At 31.3% G+C, this 17,744-nt stretch overlaps 1 protein-coding gene across 21 annotated transcripts in view; it reads left to right on the top strand.

Moving 5' to 3' along the window:
* The window catches only part of LCORL (ligand dependent nuclear receptor corepressor like), a 179,209-nt gene that overhangs the window by 45,350 nt on the left and 116,115 nt on the right, over nt 1-17,744 (top strand). For 10 of the 21 annotated variants that reach the window (XR_010156490.1, XM_054682807.2, XM_001162914.8 and 7 more), the window contains exons 2-4: nt 4,248-4,313; nt 14,091-14,170; nt 15,108-15,237. Coding sequence is in view for 13 of the 21 variants with exons in the window: in XM_054682807.2 (XP_054538782.1) it covers nt 4,248-4,313; nt 14,091-14,170; nt 15,108-15,237 (276 nt within the window). In the remaining 8 variants the exon portion in view is untranslated. Of the gene's footprint in view, nt 1-4,247; nt 4,314-14,090; nt 14,171-15,107; nt 15,238-16,828; nt 16,876-17,744 lie in introns of those variants that run through there. The other 11 variants (XR_010156487.1, XR_010156485.1, XR_010156486.1 and 8 more) reach the window with 3 other exon arrangements.

The following is a 17,744-nucleotide window of genomic DNA, read 5'->3' as shown; positions in this document are numbered from 1 at the left end:
GCTAAAAATTATTCTATTGAGTGAAAAAGACCAGCCCCCACAAAAGAGAGTCTGTTCTGTAAGATTCGATTCTCATGAAAGTCTAGAAAATAGAAACTAATCTGCCATAGAAATCAAAATAGTTCTGCAGATTTAGTGAGCTCAATAATCAAAATAATTCCGCAGATTTAGTGAGCTCAACAAAGAAAACCATGCCAGGACACATAATCATGAAACTGCTGAAAATCAATGGTAAAAAGAAAATCTTAAAAGCAGCCAGAAAAAGGCACATTATGAAGTACAGAGGAACAGAGGAAAGAAAGATTGTAAACTTGCCAGCAACTATGCAAACCACTAGACAGTGAAAGCACATCTTCAGTGTACCAAAACTGTCAACCTACAACTTTATACTCAAAACAACATTTTTAAAAAAATTGAGACAAATGATTTTGTCTTTTAGGAAAAATGGTAGCTAGTAGATCTTTAAGCATAGGTCTACAAACACAAAAAAGTGACATTGTGAGTAAATTTAAAAGACTTTCTAATGTTTTAATATATTTAAAATGTTTTTAAGTAAGTTATATATAATGAGATTTGATCCTTATATTACATACTATGTATTGATTCTTACATTACATACTAAGTGGTACTATAATGTTTTAAAGTAGATGGTGAAAAGCTAAAATGAACATTGTAAACCTTAGGACAAGCCCTAAAAAAACTAGAAGAGGTATGGCTATTAAGTTTATGGTGGCAACAAAATGGAATACTACAAACTTCTCATTTAACTTAAAATAATGTTGTGGAGTGGAGAATGGGGAGGAATGTATAACAGAGGAAATAAATAGCAAATTAGATGGCAGATATAAATCCAACTATTTTAATAAATACATTCAATTTTAATGGTCTAAAACACTGTCCTCAAAAAACAGATATTTTCAGACTGAATAAAAATGCAAGATTCAACTCTGTTGTCCACAAGAAACTCAATTTGAATATAAAGACAGGTTAAAAGTTAAAGAATTGGAAAAAAAATACATAATGAAAATGCTGCTTATCATAAGAAAGTTGGTGTAGCTGATATAACAGTAGACACAATAGAACAAGGACAAGGAGGAGTATTTTATAATGATGATATCAATTCACAAAGGGGACATAAAAATATGCAATATAAATGTACCCAATAACAGAGCATCAAAATTGGCAGAAAAGGAGAAAAGACAGAAAATCATGAGAGATAAAAGACCCAAAGAACATTATCAATCAGCTAAAAATTAACATTTGTAGTACATTCCTCCCAGTAACTACAGACACATATTCTTTTCCGTGTTACATGGAATATTCGCCAGTGTATATCATATGCTATCCATAAATTCAGTGTCAGGAAATTTACAATGACTGTAATCTTACATGTTTTACAACCACAAAGAATCTTGTACATTTCAATAACAGGCTGGGCCCAGTGGCTCACGTCTGTAATCCCAGCACTTTGGGAGGCTGAGATGGATGGATCACCTGAGGTCAGGAGTTTGAGACCAGCCTGGCCAACATGGTGAAACCTCATCTCTACTAAAAATACAAAAATAGCCGGGCGTGATGGCATGTGCCTTTAGTCCTAGCTCCTCAGGAGGCTGAGGCAGGAGAATTCGCATGTACCCAGGAGGTGGAGGTTGCAATGAGCCGAGATCACGCCACTGCACTCCAGCCTGAGTGACAGAGCAAGACTCTGTCTCAAAAAAAAAAAAAAAAAAAAAAAAAGAATTCAGCAAAGAGAAAGATTTCTGAATAATACCTAAATATTTGAAATTAAGCAACACATTTATATCCTATGTGTAAAATAAGACATCATAAGGGAAATTATAAACAATTTGAACTAAATGAAAATAAAGAGTATATCACAGTTTATGGGATAGAGCTATTGTAGTGAATAGAGGGGAATTTATAGCTTTAAATGCTTTTATTGGAAAAGAACAAAGGTCTGAAATCAGTGATCTAGGCTTCCACCTTAAAAACTTAGAAAAATAAGTTTCAGTGAAAATAAAAAATAATTAGAAGGATATAAAGCGGAAAGGGCAGAAATGAAAAACATAGAAAATGAGTGATCAAGAAAGAAAATAATTGAAACCAAAAATTGATCTTTTGTAAAAAGATCAATAAAATTACTCAATTTTTAGTCAAGTAATCAGTGAAAAAGGAGAGACGATACCTAAACTGATACCAGGAATGAAAGAGGGACACAACTACAGATTCTTCAGATGGTAAAAGGTATTAAAAGAATCTTTTGAGCAACTTTTTTGCCAATAAGTGCTGTAATTTATACAAATTACCAAAACGGAATTAATAAGAAATCGATAGCCTAAATAGTTTTTTACTGATTTTTAAAAACTGGGCTTATGATTAAAATTTTACCACAAAGAGAGCTCCAAGTCTGACTAATAATTAATAAATATTATAATACACAAACTCAAAAAATGGTGAAGTTTGGATCATTTCCCAGTTTGCTTTATGAGGCCAGCATTACTCTGTTACCAAAACCAAATAAAACCATTACAGGAGAAAAGATGCTTTGGAATGGGCTTCGGGATGTTCCAGGTGATTACTCAGAAGGGCACAAGGGTACCATTTGAGTTGATGGAAATAGTTTCTGTCTTGGTTGTGTTCTTGGCAAAATGAAAGTATGGATTTTCAGAAGTTACTGAACTTTATTTTTAAAATGGATACCTTGTATGAAAATTATACCTCAATAAAGTTGACTTTTTTTAAACAAAAAGATGTATTTGTCAGCAGATTGAACCATAAGAATTTCATGAAGTGGAATAGATAGTAGAAGAAATTAACTAAAATGCAGTAAAGAAAGCTAAAGAGACATAAAATGCGGAAGAGAGATAGTAGCATGAAGACAATAATGAGACCAACTAATACACTTTTGATCAGTCTTAGGAACTATGTTATCAGCAACAGATGCTCACAAGTGCAGTAATATTTCTGAAGCACGTTGATGACAGAAAAATAGAGTATCTTCTACTCTAAAATAGAATAACCCTTCTATAGAAGGATTTGGGCTTAATCTGTCTGAGTCTCTACCCAGTATGATAGCTTGCTCGAGTAGTAGGTAGTTCATACTTTTTTACCAGGAAGTTTCTACTCATGGGAACTAGTACTGTCATTTCACAAAAGATTTTATTTCATTACATATTTACCAAGTATCATGATAGCTACCTTACTTTGTGAAATCTAAGACATTATTAGTTGTAGGATGCATCAGTAGTTCATGTTTTATTAAATGAAAAACTGTGGCTAGTTTTTTACTATGACAGTAGATTCTAAGATGAGTCTTGATTTTGGAGATGTTAATGTTTTTCAAAAGCATCTTATAACTTATGAAATATTTCTATAGAAGTATTAATAATGTTTTACATTTTAGGAATACCACTGAGAAAATCTACTTTTTCTTTGATTTATAGGGTCTGTCATGCCATGTTTAGTTTTTTCCTCCCAAATCCACACACGGCTTACTTTATTTCCTTTTCTTAGCTTCTCAATTATTTTGCCATCAGGATCATATTTTTTTTTGGATGTCTGTAGTTGATTGTTGCTTAAAATTAAATATGTTACAGACTTCAAAGTTGAAAATTGTAAAATCTTAAAACTAGTATGTCCAGAAAGTGGAATACTTGGGAAATTAATAAACTAGGGTTTTGTTAACTTGGTAAGATTTTCAGTAATTTTTTTTACCTAAAATTTAGGGCAGTCTATACCAATGACCAAATTGTTGTGTTTTGATTTTTACAAGTAGGTTTAAATTTTATACATTATATGTTTAACAGAAAGATTTCTCCCTATTGATCCTCATTTACTCATTCTTGTAATTGATGTTAAAGATGCTTTTTTTCATATTTACTTTTTTAAAACAAACATAAACAATTATGTGTCTTCTAATTATTCTTCCCCTCTTTGCAAGATTATTACATACAAAATCTGCCCATAATATTTTACCCAGGAATACTTATAAATGATAAAGTTGTTTAGTTGTTTTAGTAGTGAATATTTCCATTTTGATATTTTAATTTCTTTACAGTCATGTAATTTCTGGTAGTCATTGTGTGACTGTTATGTTGTATATTGCCTACTTCAGCTTAATGCAGCTAGAGGAAAAATATTTATGGTATGTTAAATTAATTTGCTGATTGATACAGAGTTTATGACTTTAAATTGTAAAATGTAACTTTTCTAGTAGTTAATATACTTTTCTCTCTCTAAAAACACAGGTTTTGAGAGTATTTTAGAAGGGCTTTATGGACCACGGCTACGAAGAGACCTCAGTTTATTTGAAGGTAATTTTTAAAATTTTATTTATAAGTTGTCATTTCCCATCCTATTTAACAAATGAAAAATTGTTGTTCTATACTAACTTTATATTAAACATGAATTTATGATCCCATTTAATTAGAAAATATTTTAAAATTAATAAAGTAATCCAGATATTTTTATTACATACCATATTTTTAAAAAATTTTATATACTAAATCAAAATAGAAAATAAAGCTTGTTTGGGGGTCAATGGTGTAATTTAATTTTTGTTGTTTTATTGATTCCACACCCTAACTTACTCTTAAATAAGATTTAAATAAATAAATGTTAATTAAGTTGAGTTAGGTAATTGCTTAATCAAATTATTAAACTTTAATTGAATTATTTAATTGATTCAATTTAAGTAAATGTTCAATTGAATAATTGCCTTCTAAAAAGCTATCACCCATTTTTACTTTTGTTTGTTCTTTTAATATTTGTCTTAGTGAAACACGTGAATATTGGGAAGGAAGAAACAATGGCTAAGTGAACTAATATATTGACTTCCTTTTATTTGTTTTTGTTAGGACATCTCTTTCTCATATCTGAAGAGCTAGAGTTGTAAAACATTTTTTAAATGAGGAATTTATAGAAAATATTGAGTAGAAGTCAGGAGATTAATTTTTTCTAGTTTTACTGAGTTTGGCAGTCACTTTAGTCACCTAAACCTGTAAGGTCAACATATTTCTAACCTATAAACTTGTCTCTTCACTGGCATAGTTTTCAGAATTAAGTAGAGCCTTTTTTGCTATTGTTCAAAGGAGAAGTGTCCTTGGTAGTGGTATTGTAGCAATGATGCTAATATTTGATCAATTAAAAAATTTTTTTTAACTTAACATGAATACATTTCTTATTAGGCGTGACCTGCTTTGATTTTTTTTCAACTATCATATCCAAGGGATATTACTAAGTAGTAACTTAAAAGATTTTCTTAATTTCTTAATATAAATTTTAAATATTGAGTACAATTTATTATTTTAGGATGTGTTCCCAAAGTGTTACATCCTGCTCATAAATTTTTAAATTACCATTATATTTTATACAGTTTAGGCCAAAGAACAAGTTTACTATCAGATTGAAAGTATTTTTAATGATAAAATCTAGTGCTTTTAAAGTATGGTTGGGAAAAGGATTTTTTGTGTATTAATGCAATTTTGAGCTCCTAAGTATTACTAGTACAGCCATTCTAAAAGAAGCAGTTTTATCAATAAATATTCAAAGCCAAAAAAAACACATAACTACACTGTATTTTTAGGTATCACAAGAAAATAATCAAGTATGCAAAAGATGAATTCTGTATAAGGCTGCTCATTATATGTCATTCAAAGCTGTTTCTAGTTTTTTTTTTTTGCTATTATGTATTTAAAAAGGGGCTATTTAATATTTTATATTTATAATTCGGATATATGCAGATATTAACAGTTATGTTGTTGAGTTTATTAATGACGTGGAAGAATTGTTAGACTGAAGAAAAGCAAGTGCAGTGTATATATACTGTATATTGACTCATTCTATTTTTGTAAACAAAACAAAAACAAGAAAAGTGTGTATATTTTGGACTAGAAAGAAAAGACACCAAAATGTTTGTCATGGTTATATTTGAAATATGGATTATGGATAGTTATGGTTTCCTTTTATATATGTGGCTTTTTCCAAAATCAAACATGTGTTATATAATTTTTAAAATATGAAAATTGTGAAACTTTTAAATAGCACACTTTGTATTTTTCTTACTGAAACTCTTACCAGTATTGGAAAGGGAGGTCTATGGCTGAGACCTCCCTTAGAGTGTTATCTATTTTTACCAACAATTAGTTTTTCCAGTCATTTTGATCATATTATAAGTGTAATGCTAGTGTGGAATATCAGATGAACTTTATCCAATATTATAAATTACAGAACCATAAAGGAAATAGAATTTTATTTGGGTTCTCATATGTATAAACACTTTCTTTGACATATAACCTGTGTTTTCTTAAACTGTCCTTGGGATGGGAATGGGATCTTGCAAGAATATAGGAACATAGCATGTTTTCAGTCTTTCCCATGAGGTTTTTAGAGAACTTGTGGATTATCTTAAATGTATTGCAACAGCTTTAAGGCCTTTGAGGTTCTCAAACCTTGAAGACAAGGATATGGCGTTAAACCTTGTATTCGTAGCAACTAGTCAGTGCTCAAAAGTGCCTTTATTGCCCATTGAAGCCCTTGGGCTCCTGGCTGCTGTCTGGCAATGTAGGTTACAGGTTTGCAGCTGTTATGTTCTATTTCTCATGATACAGGCAGCGTGGAACTTGGATTGCCACTCCAAGAAATACTACCTTGTGTATTCAGAGTTTTATATTTTACATTATATTGTTTGTTATTTATTATAGCCTTCTCTTCCAAAGGCTCTAGCTCAGATACTCTTGGAAGCTTTTGATCTGTGATGTAATTGCAATACCACATAAACAGGTTAGCTGTTTTATAGCTTGCTTGGAAATGTAGAGCACAAGGAGAGAACATTTTTGTAGATATATCTGAAATGTTATAGTACAATTCATTTACAAAATGAGTAGTGTTGGTTTAGATTTTCTGCTTTGGTTTTTGATTGAGCTATTTCTGGATCTTCTATCTGGTCAGTTTTATGTGCTGTTGTTACTTTCCACCGTACTATGGTACTTTCCATTCTACTGAGACACAAAGTATCTCTAAGGATCCTTCTCTCTTTTGTATAAATACATGTTTTAAGTTAAGGAAGTGATAGTGGTGATAGAAGTTTTCTGCTCGTCTTTGTTAATGTTGAGCAGGGTAATTCAGTTTTGAATCACAAAGCTGAAAGTACATACGAAAGATATCCCAGCAATATATTACCAGTCAGATGGAATGATAGCCATACACAACACGACTTTAAGGGTGGAGACTCCAAAATGTACCCATTCCAGTGTTTTATTATTCTTATGGCTTGAGAGCTTTTTTTCCTGAAATCTCTTAATTTTAATCATTTCTTATTTTAACATAGTTTTGCACTGAATTAAGTATTTTTATCTGAAATATTTAAGCAATGCTAATTTTAGTTTAACCAGTTTTTCTGCTGAGTTTACGAATGAACAAAGGAAAAATCTAAAGAATCAAGAATTTAACCCATGCTTGATGTTTCTTCAGCCATCCTTCAGGATAATATAATTCTTGTATATTCTTGTATATTATCCTGAATTCTTTTTAGTTATGAAATTAAATGCGTATTATATACATTTAAGTTAATTATACTTTTAGTTTGCAAACCTACTGTTTTCTCTTGAAAAATATATTCTAAAGTTCATCCTACTACCTTAAAAATCAACTTTGGCACAGCATCTTAAAGGTAAAGACTTTTTATCTTACACGCTAGTGTTTTGAGAGGTTTACATTTTAATTTTTGAATTTAATTCGCAACCACCTCCAGATTGAGTGGTTTTGAAAGAAACTTTTGAGTGCTGCTTATTTTTAATTTGTTAGAAACAAAATCTTCTTTAGTCTGTCTTATGACTGTCCCTATGAAGAAAGCATAACTATTCTCTCTTTTTGGAGTGAGGTCTCCAAGAAGTCACGAACTTCACACATTTGTGTACTTTTAGAAAAGTTCCCAGTACTCTATGCCTGTCTTGCTCCTCCATCTACCCTAACTGCACTTCTGGTGTCATAGGACTTTTTAATCAAAAACTACTCATTTCCTACCTTAGTTAATATTTTATGTCTTATTGGTAGGCCAGTTTCTTTCATCTGGTTGGGGCCATCTGATTTTATATACCTGACTATGTATATTTACAAAAATATGAATAGATTGTATGTGGCATGAACCTCAATGCATTAGGCCTGTAGAAATTGATAAATGCTTACTGTTTTTTCTCTAGGTGTGGCAACATATCAAAGGCATTATTTGTATCAGAGATTTGCAAGTTACAGCATGTGGGCTAAATCCAGCTTGTTGACTGTTTTTGAATGGCTTATGAACTAAAAATGGTTCTTACATTTTTTAATGGTTAAAAAAGTTAACATTTCATGAAAATTATATGAAGTTCAAATTTAATTTTTCAGTTAATAAAGTTTTATTGGACATAGTCTCACTCATTCCTTGACTATGGCTGCTTTTATACTATAATGATGGAATTAAGTAGTTGTGAAGAGACTGTATGGCTTGCAAAACCTAAAATATTTACTATTTGGCTGTTTATGGAAAAGGTTTGCTGACCCTTGACTTATAGTACTGACTGAAATTTAATATACTTGGCTTAATATCATGTTTTCTACCTGTTAACACTATGATGGAGACAACAAAACTACTTTTTAATAACATGTGTTTAATGAAATATTTTGAATGCTTATTTTGTCTTAGATGCTGTGATTAGCAATAAGGAATAAAAGGTGCATAAGTAAGTTCTCTTCTTACTAGGAACTCATGGCCTAGTATTTACTCAGAAGTTGGTAGTTTTCTAATATGAATTGATGATTATTTATATTATACAATTAAAGCCAGAGAATCTAATGTTATTTTTAGTTACAAATTATATTAGCTCTTATCACATATGTATGTTTAAGTTGGTGCAAATGTAATTGTGATTTTTGCCATTACTTTTAATGTTAAAAAGTAATGTCGTTAAAAAGTAATGTCAATAAAAAGTAATGGCAAATGGCCGGGTGCAGTGCCTCACACCTATAATCTCAGCATTTTGGGAGGCCGAGGCAGGCAGATCACTTGAGGTCAGGAGCTTGAGACCGGCCTGGCCAACATGGTGAAACCCCATCTCTACTAAAAATACAAAAATTAGCCAGGTGTAATGGCGGGCACCTGTAATCCCAGCTGCTCAGGAGGCTGAGGCAGGAGAATCGCTTGAACCTGGGAGGCAGAGGTTGCAGTGAGCCAAGATTGTGTCACTGCACTCCAGCCTGGGCAACAGAGTGGAACTCCATCTCAAAAGAAAAGAAAAGAAAAGAAAAGAAAAGAAAAGAAAAGTAATGGCAAATGGCAATTAAAACTAAAGGCAGAAACTGCGATTACCTTTGCACCAACCTGATATTTGATACATACTTATCTGAAGTGAAGACTTACCTGAGTATATTCATCATAATGCTTGTAATACAAAGACTGGAGAAACAGGCTAAATATTCAGTAATAGAATTTGGCTAAATAAATTGTAGTGCATCTTTTTGATGGACTATACTTAACCAAAAATTACTTTGAGTATGGGAAATATTTGTGGTAAATAAGTATAAAGGTATAATATGATTTTAATTTTTTAAACTAAAATATTTTAGAGCAATTTTAAATTTACAGAAAAAATTGAGTAGAAAGTACAGAGAGTTTCCATGTACTGTCTTTCCTCTGCCTTCAGGTCCCTGTATATTAGCATATTTTATTGAACCCAATTGATAAATTATTATTAACAAAATTCCACAGTTTACATTAGGGTCACTCTATGTGTTGTGCAGTTTTTTGGGTTTTGCCAAATGCATAGTGTCATTGATCCATCATTATAGTATCAGACACAGTGCATATCACTGCCAAAAACCGTCTCCTAAACTCTACCTAGTCATACCTTCCACTTCCCCAAACCTGTGGCAAACACTAATCTTTTTATGGTCTCTAAAGTTTTGTTTTTTTTAGAATGTCATATAGTTGGAATCATATAGTATGTAGCTTCTAAAGATTTGCTTCTTTCACTTAGAAATGTGCATTTAAGGGTCCTCTATTACTTTTCATGTCTGTTTATTGATGAATAATATTGCGTTGTATAGATGTACCCACAGTTTGCTTATTCATTCACCTATTGAAACACATCTTGCTCACTTTCAAAATTTGGCTATTAAGAATAAGACTGCTATAAACACTCACAGGCAAATTTTTTTGTGGACAAATTTTTTCAACTCATTTGGGTAAATATTTAGGAGCATCATTGATAGACTATGTTTAGTTTTGTAAGAAACTGTAAGGGTATCTTCAATGGTAGCTGTACCATTTCGCATTCCCACCAGCAATGGATGAAAGTTCCTGTTGCTGCACATCCTCACCAATATTTGATGTCAGTGTTTTGGATTTTAACCATTCTAACAGGTATATAGTGGTATTTCATTGCCTTAATTTGTAGTTCCCTAATGACATGATATTCAGCATCTTTTCATATGCTTAGTTGTCACTATGTATCTTCTTGGGTGATGTATCTATTCAGACAGAGTTTGATATTTGGACAATGATGGGTTCGTAGAGTAAGTGAAGACATATTTCCCCTGCTGCTGTTTTTAGAGACAGATTGTATGGAAATCATCTGGGTTGGTGCTTTCTGTTTCAGAAGGTTTTTAATTATTAATTTCTTTAATAGGTACAGGGCTGTTGAGGTTATCTGTCTTACCTTGTGTGAGATTTGGTAGTTTGTGTCTTCTGAGGAATTGGTCCATTTTATTTAAAGTTATCAAATTTGTGAGCATGATGTTCATAATATTCCTTTATTATCCTTATAATGCCCATAGGATCAGTAGTGATGGCCAGTCTTTCATTTCTAGTATTAAAAATTTGTGCTTTCTCTTTTTTTCTTGATTGGCTAGCCAGATTTGTCTGGAGGTTTATTTTACTGATTTTTTTTCCCCAATGAACCAGCTGATCCTAGTTTTTTAAGCGACATAAAATATAAACTAGAAGAATCTATAACAAAATGTTAATTATTGTCTACGGATGATGGGATTATGAATTTTTCTTTTCTCCTTTGTACTTTTCAATATAGTTAATATATAATTTCATAATGAAAAATCAGTTTTTAGTTGTATTGCCTACTGATTAGTATCTTTCCCTCAGACCAATACAGTTATAACCAGTGTTTCATGATCTTCATGAAAAATCTAGCTCAGTATTCTTTTTCATTTTTCACTGAACTTTGTCTTTGGAAACGCTAAATTTACAGCCTATGGATTAAAGGGACCAAAAAGCATTAAAACACTCAAAAATTATTTATTAATAATGAGGTTATTTAGAAGAAAATAAAAATTACATCTGTTAAGGTGTTTCACACATGCTTTAATTTTTACTACAGCTTTAACATGCAATTATTATTCTCTTTTTCAAACAAAGAATCTGAAACTCAAGTTAACTTGCCTGAGGCCACATGAGTATGTGGAAAAGCCACAAAAAGTTCAGTACTAGGGTTCTCCTATTTCAAAATCTGGATTAGATAAAATGATTCAAGCCAGATTTTAACTATAAGAGTATATATCCATGGTGGAAAGGTTGATGTTTGTCATTCATTGACTATTAGTTTTAATTATGACGTTACCTTTTACTAATGAAGCTATTTCTATAAGATATATAATTTAACCTTTTTTGAGTTTATGCATTACAGTTTCAAAAAGAGAGATAACATCTTTTAGAGATGAGTATCTTATTCGTTGTTTGAGAGATTAAAATGAATGTTTTATTTCAGCATTTATTTAGTTTTTAATGACATGAAAGATAACCTGGGGAGAGTGAAAATCTGGCCTAGAGTTGATTTTTCAAAAGCTATTTTTCCATATAGAAAAATGTATCCCACCAAACATCATTTGTTTGGTTTAAAATAAAAAGTTAATATAGAAAGAGTGATTAAATATTTGTAAGTAAAGCTATAAAGCTATACATTTTGAATTCAGAAAAATTTAATGGTCTTTATATTCAATTGATTATTCATTGCCATTTATTTGACTGTGTAAGCATTTGTTGTAATTAACATTTTCTTGAAGAACTCCTAAAATACCTAAAATAAGTGACAATCTCAGGATGCCTTGATATTATCTTACAACTGGCAATTGTCTTAATCTAAAATTGTTGGCCCTTGATTGAGGATATTTATCACTGAAACTATGAAACCGTACAGCTATTTTTTAAAAATACCCCTTCCTGAAGCCTACAAGCTATTTTCCAAAAATTCTCTAATGAGACACTGATTTAAAGAAAAAAAAAAAAAGGGCAGTAAGATTTCCTTGACCTATCAGAATTATGTTACGCTTGGCATAGGAATCATGTTTTTGGCACAACAGTTCCAAAACAACTCCAAAATCTTTTGCACGCTTATGGGTGATCTGGTTCAGCTGGACTTCAGGCTGTGAGTGGGGAATAACATCTTCACATGAGCGTTAGGTCCCAAGTTCCTCTTACGTCGTATGGTGATTCTGTCCTAGTGAGAGGGTGAAAGTTTGAAACCTACGTAAGCCTACATAGCTACAGTTCTATAGGAGCTGGGTTTTTAATTATATAGAATGTTGAAACTTTTTGATTTGTCAGGTTTTACAGAAAGTGACCAGTTTTCTTAATTAAAATTTAATTAAAATCTTTCTGCAAACTGACCTTATTAAATCACATACAATCATATAGGATTAAAAAATAATGACTGGTAATTCTGTCTTGTTTATAACTGGCTTTTGTATGGTGCTTCATAGTTTATAAAGTATTTTTACATTTTTTCATTTAATCCATAAATAAGTTAGATGATGTGATCCTTATTCATATACAAGGTAATTAAAACAACTTTGTGGCTTGAAAAGCTTAAACTAGTAATTGAGATTCCACCCCACATTTTCAGAAACTTCAAATCTAGTTATCTTTCCATTACCCTACACCGCATCTTAATTTCCATTCCCTGCTCTGTCCAAGTTTATGTAGATATTAGTAATAAGTTTGTGTACTACTGCAGAAATTAAAGGGAGTTGTTATTATGTTCTTTATATTCCAACATATTATCTTCTTTTCTGATCAGTGTTTCTGAGTTGATTTAGGGGAGTCCTAGCTACTGATCCTAACTAGTATTTATTCATTAGCATTCCAAAAAAAGAAAAACTTTATTTTCTGTGCATTTTAGCAGAGACGTGTATTCAACTTCATTATGTATTTCAAAAGTATGAAAATTGCAGTGATAGACCAGTGTTTTTCAAATCAGTCACAGTATAGCTGCCTTAGATGATAATGGTTTTTATGTTTGAGGTTCTGCATATGAATTTATTTGGGAATAGAAATTGGGGAGAGTTTCTGCTGCAAGGGTTAAGTTTTAAAATCATGTCTATGCCAGATATATTTAGGATGACAATATTATTATGCCTTCATAAAATTCAGTAGGAACTATTTTAGTTTTCCAGAAATTCTCTAATATATTACGACAGTTGGATTATAAGGAATATTCTTCTGGAAAAAAAAAAATCTATGTTTTATATTAAATAGTATACCTTATTTGTTTACCTGATTTTTACTCTTAATTCTTGCAACAAAGCCTTTAAACAATTTAATAAAAATCTGTTCTGACTTTTGAGCTATAGACTTTTACTTGTTTTCTTGGGCATCATTCCATTTTCTGAAATCTGTGGGCTTTTCTAGTGCTTTCTTCTATTTCTCTATTTTATGTTGTCTCTCATGGTGTGCAAAGTTTATTTCCTCCAGATATCTCCCCCTTTGTTCTGATTCCTTTCATAGCAAAAATAAAATTAAAGCACAATGATAAGTTGAATCTTTCAGAAAGTTAGATGATATTTAAAACCCTATTGTTGGAAAATTGTTAATTTATAACCAGCTCATTGTTCTTGCTATTTTGTCCCATAATAGTGCAGATTACTCTCCTTACAGCCTTCTCTGTTTATTTCTAGATGTTGTGAGTTTAATTTTAAAGTTAGTTCTTCTCCCATTACTGTTAGATTTTTAAAAATTATTATTATGTGAGCCATTGCTGTGGAGAGTGGTAGTTTTATTTGTTTTAATAAAGTTAGTATATTTAATGAATTTTTTCCCTCTTTTAAAGACTGTGAACCAGAAGAGCTGACTGACTGGTCTATGGATGAAAAATGTTCATTTTGTAACCTACAGAGAGAAGCAGTCAGTGTAAGTTTTAGTGCTATGAAATTATTTTTAAACTAATGCACAATTGTAACACAGTTTTTTTTTTATCTTAATTTGTTTTGAAAATTTGTGACTCACAGTGGAAGTTTAAGTATTTGATTTTGGTAAACGAAAATAATATTTTAAAGTCATATTAGAAATCTAACATTTAGCTTAACTTGCAGGTGAAAATCTTAGAAAAACTCATCTTTTTTTTTACTTATTTATTTCACATTTCTTTCTTACTCTTACTTACCCTGACTCATTAAGTTTAGTTCAGGTCTATTTTGTATTTAGGTATAGAGGGATGAGCTTGAAGGCCTACTTTGGTCTGAGACCACCCTACAATCTGATTTCTTAGAAATTAATAGTAGGGGAATAATGTGCTGTTTTAGCCTTTCACTTACTCTTGAAGTCTTTTGTATATCATAATTATCTCCTGTGTAAATGATGAAATATGTAAGTGTCTACTGTATACGGGGCATAAACTATGCAACCAGCATCTTCTTGTGTGGTGGGAAATTCTGATTTCTTTTCTACTGTTGTGAGAAGGGCTGAGAAGAATTGAAAACTTGAGAACGTGTACCAATTTTGGTCAGATTAGTGGGTAAACACATCTGCTTTGTTGTTAAAACTCTCCGATAGGATTGCATTACTGGCATGCCAATATAGTGAATTTATTCACCAGTATGTTTCATATGCTCTTTTTTTTTTTTTGACTGTAGTTTTGCTAAGGAATAAGGTTATTTTGACTCTGTATCAGAGCTATTTCTTTTTTCCTGACTCATTCTGAATTTTATGTTCCCTCTATCTAATTTAATACAATTTAAAGAGTAGAACAAATGGGCATTTAGAGCATTAATTTTTTGTCATTTTTAATGGACTTCCATGTTTGAATTAAAAAATAATTCTGTATGTTGTTGTTTTCTTATACTTTTAGGATTGTATACCATCTCTTGATTCTTCACAGTCAACACCAACAGAGGAGCTATCATCTCAGGGCCAGTCCAACACTGATAAGATTGAATGCCAAGCAGAAAATTACCTAAATGCACTCTTTCGAAAGAAAGGTAATATTGGTATGCTTTGTCATTTAAAATTTGCAATAGAGATGTAAAATGTTGGAATTTTTTTACACAAAAGTTTTTTATATGTCAGTCTCTCTACTTCACTCTTTATTGTTTCTTTATTCTTAAATTTTCTTTATATTTTTAGGGACAGTAGGAGTCTCAATCATTCTAGTACTAGTCTTGTATTAGGCATTCCTGTTCAGCATTCTATTTTCAAGTATCTCTCTGACTTTATCACACATTTTCCTCATCTATTATAGGCACCTTTAAAAATTTTTCTTATGCTTCTGGTCTTCCTTATTGTATTGCTGTCTTGAACACTTCAAAATTTGTTTGATGTTCAATAAGTTACAGATATATAATATTATATTGCAAAGCTATGCCTGATAATGTAATAGTGAAATCACTTATCAGCTTGGTTGGAGTATATTTGCTGACTTGCTATTTCAATATTTATTTGGTAACTTGAATTTGCTTAGTAGACATTAAAAAAATCAATGTTCTTTTTTATTTCTTGTCTCTCCAAACTACTCAAACCAAATAGCTTTTGTTTTACTTGTTCCCTTACTTTAACACTCATGTATCAAGCAGAAGTAGTTTTTATATTTTAGTTACTTGGGAGAATTAGAGAAATGTAGGACCTTTCATGTTTTGTTCTTGGCTGTTCCCACAGTAATAGAGTGTCTTATTTTTACCACCTGGACCTTTGGATTGAGTTATGGTGCATGTTTAGGTTGGGGGATTATTCTCTCTCAACTTTGAGATTAAGAAAACATTACCATATTGTCATCATCTACTTGTTGACCCTATTTTACTCCTCTTTGGAATGAGATATCACTAGATATTTTTCTACTAAATTGACAACTTTCATGTTTAAATCAATAATGTTTAAAATAGTACTTGACTGTGATACAAGAGTCTTTTGTTTAGTCTTAAGTGTTCTAAGTTCTTTTATATGTTGGAATATGGAAATCCTCTTATTAGAAGAGTCGTTAATATAATTTAAAGGCCTAAAATTAAGAACTATAATTTTTAAGAGCAAGAGACTGAAAATCTTTTCCTTTGTGTTACTGTTGAGAAATCTGCATTATCTTCAAAAATCAAATCTTTTTTCAAAATTTTTAGTACAGTGTTAAAAATGTTTTACGGCCAGGTACAGTGGCACGTACCTATAGTCCCAGATAACAGGTGGGCTGAGGTGGGAGAATTGCTTCAGCCCAGTTGTTCAAGGCCAGACTGGGCAACAAGACCCCATCTCTTTAAAACAATAATTTTACATACTTTCTTTAAGGATTTTGTAACATTAATTTAGAAAATTTTACTCTGTTAGTATTCACTTACAGGAAGAATTATGTTATCAGACTTGTATCACTAAGAGAACTGGAAGAAATATACACATTTACACACATGCACACAGTAAGTTTCATTTACTTTGGAAGTCATTACTCAGTCTCTTTTTCCTTTGAGTCATTTGTAATGGTAATAACTAGAATTATCAATAATAATAGCCTTTAATTTTTGATATTATGGAGTTAGCCTATGCTCCATTGCCCTATTAAGAGTAATCAGTAAAAACTTGGTACTATTTCAGCTGATTCAAGCATCTGGGTCTCCAAGAGGTCTCCTACCAATGGTTGGGTGAGTGTTCTTGGATATTTAGTGACCTCTCCATTTCTGGATTTCTTCAACATCTTTTGAAAGATTGCAGAGTTTTTAAATTAAAGATTCTTCTTAGTGTTTTTGCTTTATTTTAGGCCTTTGTTAATTTCTTTATTTGTAGTTCATCACTTTCCAGATTTAATTAAACATAAAAGTTTTTCTGTTTGTTTACTTGGGCTTTTTAAATTTGCTTTCATTAAAATCATTTTAGAGATTTCCAAATGGTCTGACCAAGATGGGGCTAGAAGATAATAACAGTATCTTTTAAATGGTCTTAACTCCTTTGTTAGTTTGCCATTTGAGTTCTACTATTAACTCTACTTTGAAGTAAAAGGCAAGAAATATTATTTTAAAGACAGGAAATACTTCTGAGTCTTTGGAGTAGCATTATGACGTGTTGGTAAAACATCTTTTTAGTGCAGATTTTTTTTTCCCTGAAAATATCCCAAATGCAATCATTTTTAGGGATCCTGGATATGGATGGCATTAGTATTCCTGGTACTTTAAATCTTTTGCTTAGTTTGAGGAACATGTGCATGTTGATCATCTTGCTAAAACACACAAAGAAATCTTCTAATATCCTTATGGTAACTAATTTATTGTCTTTCCCAACTTATGCTTTTTGAGATGGTTCTAATGATAAATATAAGCTATTACTATTGAGAATATCACTACCTGGGATAATGATGATGATTGATACCATCAGTTGTGATTGAGCACTAAACCTTTTTTATGCTCTATCTCGTTTAATGCCAAAACAATATTAAGAGGGTAAGTACTGTTTAACAGGTAGGAACTGTGAAGCTCAGAAAAGTTAAATACCATGATTTTTAGCTCTGTGTGCTGAA

Source organism: Pan troglodytes, chromosome 3 (genome assembly GCF_028858775.2).
Source record: "Pan troglodytes isolate AG18354 chromosome 3, NHGRI_mPanTro3-v2.0_pri, whole genome shotgun sequence".
Lineage (NCBI taxonomy): Eukaryota > Metazoa > Chordata > Mammalia > Primates > Hominidae > Pan > Pan troglodytes.
The sequence above is the reverse complement of the archived record's forward strand: the minus strand, read 5'-3'. Positions and strand labels throughout refer to the sequence as shown.